This window comes from Lupinus angustifolius, chromosome LG16 (genome assembly GCF_001865875.1).
Source record: "Lupinus angustifolius cultivar Tanjil chromosome LG16, LupAngTanjil_v1.0, whole genome shotgun sequence".
NCBI lineage: Eukaryota > Viridiplantae > Streptophyta > Magnoliopsida > Fabales > Fabaceae > Lupinus > Lupinus angustifolius.
Window position 1 is genome coordinate 12430059 of NC_032024.1, and position 7626 is coordinate 12437684.

Here is a 7626-nt window from a genome sequence, read left to right on the forward strand (position 1 = left end):
GTTTTGATTATGAGATCAATTTACTTCTATTAATAGTCTTTGATTTACTTATCTACTTCTTACATAATTCTCAGTAACCAAGCTCAATCGGAAGGAAGTAAAGTCATCTAAACTTAAGCTATAAAAAATAATAATAATAAAGATATTGGTTTACATAGACTTCCAAGATATCTTTATTTCCTAATCATAAGATTCTTATTTATACAATTATTTATTTATCCACTGAAATATACTTTCAAGTTATTTTTATTCCATAATCATGATATTCTTATTTATACAATTATTTATTTATCCACTGAAATATACTTTCAAGTTATTTTTATTCCATAATCATGATATTCTTATTTATACAATTATTTATTTATCCACGACAGGGGTTTATTTGTCTTGGTACTTCTTCATCTCTGGCTTCAGAGCTTCATACACTTCATGCATTAGTTTTTGGTCCTTCAATTGAGTCGCGTATATGTCTATATCAGCTGAAGATCATTTGGTTCCAAGATAAAATAAATAATTATCATGATATTAGTAAGGAAGAGCAAAATAAAATGGAATTTATAAAGAAATAGTGTAATGTTGGAGAAAGATATATAAAGAGAAGGATAGAAAAACACCTTCCATATTGATAGTTTGAATTCATGGTATAATATGTTTGAGCCAAAGAACTTCCTTCAGCATCATAGTGAGATTCCATACCCCGGTGATATCCAAGTTGTGGAGTGTTAACAGAGAGACTTCCCTGCAAAAGAAAGAGTTAGGGTTTTGAAGTTTAAAAGTTGGAGAATAATACCAGAGTAAATTCTCAAATAATAGTCAGTTCAGTTGCTAAAGTTGTGAGACAGAAGGTGTATCCATGTAAAACATTTTAACTGTATATAATACAATAATGAATTAAGATCATGGAATTACATTGAGAGACTTCTCAAGATGTTCAAGATGTTGCACTTGTTCCTGCTTCTTGCGACGATAAGCCTCTGAATACTGCCTGTTAGCAACACGTCTACAAGTCAAAATTGAAAATGATGGAAAGTTAATTACAGTAAAAATATTGTATATCCGATTAAATACTTTGTCCTAAAAAATTGTATATGTGTACTGAGTGATATAAATTTGTCAAATTGCGGACCACATCACCTTATACAGCTGTAATAATGAGATTATCTTTAGCATTGGAGAGGGGAGTACTTGTTTTTCCTTTTGAATTTAATGATACAATTGTTATTTTATTGTAAATAAAAGGATTAAAATATGATAACATATTATTTTGCCCCTTGTTTTTGTACTAATTACCTCTCCAGGACTGATATTGATCCAAACTCTACGATTATGGTGACTTTGCAGTCACATCACGGATAATTGGGATGTGATACAAAATCACATTTATATGGCTGAATGAGAAGGTAATCACATTTTGGACTGTTTCAAATTCAAAAACATTTTTCAACACAAAATTTCGTATTCCAATATCTGTAATCCACAACGTGGTGTCCGCAATTGCAGTAGACGAAATCACAATGCAATAGCAACTGCAATTTATAACATGTATTGATATGATCAAATTCAATAATTCTTTTATTTACTCTCATTCTTCTCTGATTTTAAAGCTTTCTTAATTACGTCCATTCTTTACTCATTCTTTGCAACCATATAACAATGCACTGCATCAAAATCTTACCCTAGTGTCTATATGTATTGATTCATATAAGTATGGTTTTAAATATATCGTGAAATTTATAAACAAATTCATATTTCTTTTGGGTAGCATTTCTTTATCATATAATGATTCTTCATATTCCTAAGATTTGAAAAATTCTTATGAACATACTTTGTGGATAGTAATCCTAAATTGTAATAGTTTATGTCACGCTTTTTTCAAATTAATTGTTTAATTACAATATCACATGTCTGAGATTAAGAGCTAGTAAACACAATACACCTTCTCTGTACAGGGTCATAGGCTACATCACCCAAGAAATGGTTTGAAACTCCACCCTCACCAATCGGGATGACATTACTGTTGCTCCCATTGATTTCATTGATGTTACTTGGTCCAGGTGGAATTTGTTGCCATCCACCACCATTCCAGCCATAACTTGGACGAAAATCATCCATACCTCTCACAAAGCCAAGTAATCTTCAAAAAAACAAGTCAAATATGAATAATTTTATCTAACGTCTGTTTGCAAGTTAATTTTTAGAAGGGAAAGAAAGGGAAGGGAAGACTTGAGAGCTATCTCACAAATACATTTTATGACTCTCAAGTCTTCTCCTTCCTTCCTTACCCTCCAAAAATAAACTCGCAAACAAACACTAAAAGATTGGAGTAATATTCTTATACTCAGAATATCGAGAAACTATTGCATGGTCCCAGACCAATTATCCTAACCACATTATGTGAGGATGTAGTTAGGACCATTTGTCACAGACCAACACCCTCTATCTCATTCGGAAGGGTTTTGTATGGTATATACTTACAGTACCAACACAAAGAAAGGACAAACAAGGAGGACTAGACAAGGAGAGATTCCACAGAATAATTTGGAAGTTGTCATAAAATATACTTGAGTTTTTGTGCTCTAATCAAGTTGGCATGCCCCTTATATATAGAGGGAGAAAACCAGTGTTTCAAAGATCATGTTAGGGATGTCACGTTTATTAGATAGTAGTTTGTTTTCCTTTCATTTTCTTTTTACAGGAAAAAGGAAAAGAGAAAAAAAGGTAAAGCAAATATAAATGTATATTGCACTCTATTGTTATGTATAAACCATTAAATTAAAATCTTTACAAAAATGAGCCAACAAAATAGAGAGGGGTTAACATTTTGATTTGGTGATGGATTTTATCGTTTAAAGTTAACACTTAGTCCAAAACTTTAATGAATTTTTAAGCATGTTTAATGAATTAATACATCGGTAAGGTGCTTTAGATATGTTTTATATTGTACGTATTCTTTCATAAAATAATAAATAAAGTAAAAGAACATTTTTCTAGTGGAATAAAGTCAACTTTTTTATAAAGCTGGGATGATTTAGTAATAGCACAATTGTTAAAAATTGTATATGACTGGTTATTTAAATGAATACTTTATAATGCATAATTTAAGATTGAAATATTTATGTACAATCCGTGTAAATATTATACACATTTAATACATCATTCACTATTCATTTGTATTATTTATTTGAATAGTCAATGATGATAAAAAATGAATGGTGAATGATAAACTAACAGTGTATGAAACTTTTACATTATCAGTATATACATAACTACTTCTTATTTATACAATTATTTATTTATCCACTGAAATATAATTTCAAGTTATTTTTATTCCATAATCATGAGATTCTTATTTATACAATTATTTATTTATCCACGACGGGGGTTTATTTGTCTTGGTAATTCTTCATCTCTGGCTTCAGAGCTTCATACACTTGATGCATTAGGTTTTGGTCCTTCAATTGAGTCGCGTATATATTTATATCAGCTGAAGATCATTTGGTTCCAAGACAAAATAAATAATTATCATGATATTAGTAAGGAAGAGCAAAATAAAATGGAATTTATAAAACAAATAGTGTAATGTTGGAGAAAGATATATAAATAGAAGGATAGAAAAATACCTTCCACATATTGATAGTTTGAATTCATGGTATAATATGTTTGAGCCAAAGAACTTGCTTCAGCATCATAGTGAGATTCCATACCCCGGTGATATCCAAGTTGTGGAGTGTTATCAGAGAGATTTCCCTACAAAAGAAAGAGTTAGGGTTTTGAAGTTTAAAAGTTGGAGGATAATACCAAAGTAAATACTCGAATAATAGTCAGTTCAGTTGCTAAAGTTGTGAGAAAGAAGGTGTATCCATGTAAAACATTTTAACTGTATATAATAGAATAATGAATGAAGATCATGGAATTACATTGAGAGACTTCTCAAGATGTTCAAGATGTTGCACTTGTTCCTGCTTCTTGCGGCGATAAGTCTCTGAATAGTGCCTGTTAGCAGCACGTCTAGAAGCCAAAATTGAAAATGATGCAAAGTTAATTACAGTAAAAATATTGTAGATCCGATTAAATACTTTGTCCTAAAAAAATGTATATGTGTACTGAGTGATATAAATGTGTCAAATTGCGGACCACAACACCTTATACAGCTGTAATATTGAGATTATCTTTAGCATTGGAGAGGGGAGTACTTGTTTTCCTTTTGAATTTAATGATACAATTATTATTTCATTGTAAATAAAAGGATTAAAATGTGATAACATATTATTTTGCCACTTGTTTTTGTACTAATTATCTCTCCAGGACTGATATTGATCCATACTCTACGATTATGGTGACTTTGCAGTCACATCACGGATAATTGGGATGTGATACAAAATCACATTTATATGGCTGAATGAGAAGGTAATCACATTTTGGACTGTTTCAAATTCAAAAACATTTTTCAACACAAAATTTCGTATTCCAATATCTGTAATCCACAACGTGGTGTCCGCAATTGCAGTAGACGAAATCACAATGCAATAGCAACTGCAATTTATAACATGTATTGATATGATCAAATTCAATAATTATTTTAATTACTTTCATTCTTCTCTGATTTTAAAGCTTTCTTAATTACATTCATTCTTTACTCATTCTTTGCAACCATATAACAATGCCCTGCATCAAAATCTTACCATAGTGTCTATATGTATTGATTCCTATAAGTATGGTTTTTAATATATCATGAAATTTATAAACAAATTCATATTTCTTTTGGGTAGCATTTCTTTATCATATAATGATTCTTCATATTCCTAAGATTTGAAAAATTCTTATGAACATACTGTGTAGATAGTAATCCTAAATTGTAATAGCTTATGTCACGCTTTTTTCAAATTAATTGTTTTATTACAATATCACATGTGTGAGATTAAGAGCTAGTAAACACAACACACCTTCTCTGTACAGGGTCATTGGCTACTTCACCCAAGAAAGGGTTTGAAACTCCACCCTCACCAATAGGTACGACATTACTATTGCTTCCATTGATTTCATTGATGTTACTTGGTCCAGGTGGAATTTGTTGCCATCCACCACCATTCCAGCCATAACTTGGACGAAAATCATCCATATCTCTCACAAGGCCAAGTAATCTTCAAAAAAAAAAAAAGTCAAATATGAATAATTTTATCTAAGGTGTGTTTGCAAGTTAATTTTTAGAAGGGAAAGGGAAGACTTGAGAGCTATCTCATAAATATATTTTATGACTCTCAAGTCTTCTCTTTCCTTCCTTACCCTCCAAAAATAAACTCGCAAACAAACACTAAAAGATTGGAGTAATATTCTTATACTCAAAATATCGAGAAATTATTGCATGGTCCCAGACCAATTGTCCTAACCACATTATGTGAGGATGTAGTTAGGACCATTTGTCACAGACCACTACTCTCTATCTTATTCGGAAGGGTTTTGTAAGGTATATACTTACAGTACCAACACAATGAAAGGACAAAAAAGGATGACTAAACAAGGAGAGTTCCACAGAATAATTTGGAAGTTGTCATAAAATATACTTGAGTTTTTGTGCTCTAATCAAGTTGGCATGCCCCATATATATAGAGGGAGAAAACCAGTGTTTCAAAGATGATGTTAGGGATGTCACGTTTATTAGAGAGTGGTTTGTTTTCCTTTCATTTTCTTTTTACACGAAAAAGGAAAAGAGAAAAAAAATTTTAACACGAAAAAGGAAAAGAGAAAAAAAGGTAAAGCAAATATAAATGCATATTGCACTCTATTGTTATGTATAAACCATTAAATTAAAATCTTTACAAAAATTAGCCAGCAAGATAGAGAGGGAATAACATTTTGATTTCCGGTAAGGTGCTTTAGAAATGTTTTATATTGTACGTATTCTTTCATAAAATAATAAATAAAGTAAAAGAACATTTTTCTAGTGGAATAAAGTAAACTTTTTTATAAAGCTGAGATGATTTAGTAATAGCACAATTGTTAAAAATGGTATATGACTGGTTATTTAAATGAATAATTTATAATGCATAATTTAAGATTGAAATATTTAGGTACAGTCCGTGTAAATATTTATACACAATTAATACAATATTCACTATTCATTTGTATTATTTATTTGAAGAGTCAATGATGATAAAAAATGAATGGTGAATGATAAACTAAGAGTGTATAAAACTTTTACATTAGCAGTATTTACATATTTTTTATAATTTGATCCAAACCTTCTATTTTTACTACATTTTCCATATTTGACATATTATATTTCTTTCTATCTTTTTATACATTTGGTATCATATTATCAATTACTTATATTCTTTTTTTTACTACATTTTCCATACACCATATTTTACACGTTATATTTCTTTCTACTTTTTTATACATTTGGCATCATATAAGCAATTACTTCTATTCTTTCAATCTATGCACTCTACAGTGTGTCCTATATTATTTTATTTCTTGTATTTAAAATGACCAAATGATCTGAATGGTGTTTGGGACTTTATAATATATAATACCTTCAAATAATACCGCTTAAGTTTTGGTTGAGTAAATAAAAAGTTTGAAAACAAAAGGATAATGATTTTGAAGGTGATAATATAAAAAAGCTACATCCATTACTGGTGGAGCAATAAAATAAAATAATGGTCGGATTAAGATGTTCAATTTGATATTGAAAACTAGATTAATTGTCTTCATAGAGAGATTGTCATGCATAAAGGATCGAAGTATATCATGGAAGATGTTCAACCAAAACATATTATTCAAGGAGTAAAGACAAGAATGGTGGAATGAAGTTGTTGATTTATTTGATCTTGCACAACCAGATTAATTTTTTTAGAAGAGAGGATTCTAAACTTCAAATAGTCAAATCATTCGAGTTTGACTTTTGCATATATTGAGTTAACATCCCTTTTACTGCTTTTAATATAATTTGTTTAGGAAAATAAAATTAACTCAAATTGAGAGATTGTTTTATGTAGTATTTGAACTTAAAATTTTGAATAGTGTACTCTTCATGATTTTGAACAATGTAATATGTACTACATATAATGTAGCATTTGAACAATGTAATCGATTTTGATCAAGAACTCTAAGTTTATGAGACATGCATGTATTAAAGCTTTATTATATATGTATGTGATACTTTCATCCTTATATTATCATCACTCAATTATAGATTATAAGAGTACTTTTGAACTAATTCTTTTCAATAATATTCTAATTTCGAACATTCAACTTCAAGAAATACTCGGGTGTAACGTTTTCCACCATTTCTTTAAGTTTTGAGTTTAAATATAAGATATAGTAAGAGTAATTTAGCAAAAAGGTTTTCTGAAAAACTATAATTGAAGTAATTTTGATAATATAATATATACAAAAGATACGAGTTACATATTTTAGTCGACTTCGCCCATTTAACCAATAATACATGTTCCAACTTTTAACAATGTTGAGGTAAACTTTGATTCAGTATAACCTAAAAATAAATGTAGTAACTTAATTGAATACCTTGTTGTGTAAAACCAAATCTAGAATATTTAAAAATATGTGGTATAAAATAAAAGGAAAAATGAAATTTGAAATAATTTAAGGTCTACAAAATCAATT

General features: G+C 29.4%; 1 protein-coding gene across 1 annotated transcript in view; it reads right to left on the bottom strand.

Moving 5' to 3' along the window:
- LOC109329172 overlaps positions 301 to 7626 on the bottom strand; it is a 17324-nt gene continuing 9998 nt past the window's right edge. The window contains exons 3-5 of the mRNA XM_019562846.1: positions 3918 to 4008; positions 3621 to 3747; positions 301 to 479 (exon numbers count right to left, since the gene is read on the bottom strand). Coding sequence (XP_019418391.1) covers positions 379 to 479; positions 3621 to 3747; positions 3918 to 4008 — 319 coding nt within the window. The 3' untranslated portion in view covers positions 301 to 378. The remainder of the gene's footprint in view (positions 480 to 3620; positions 3748 to 3917; positions 4009 to 7626) is intronic.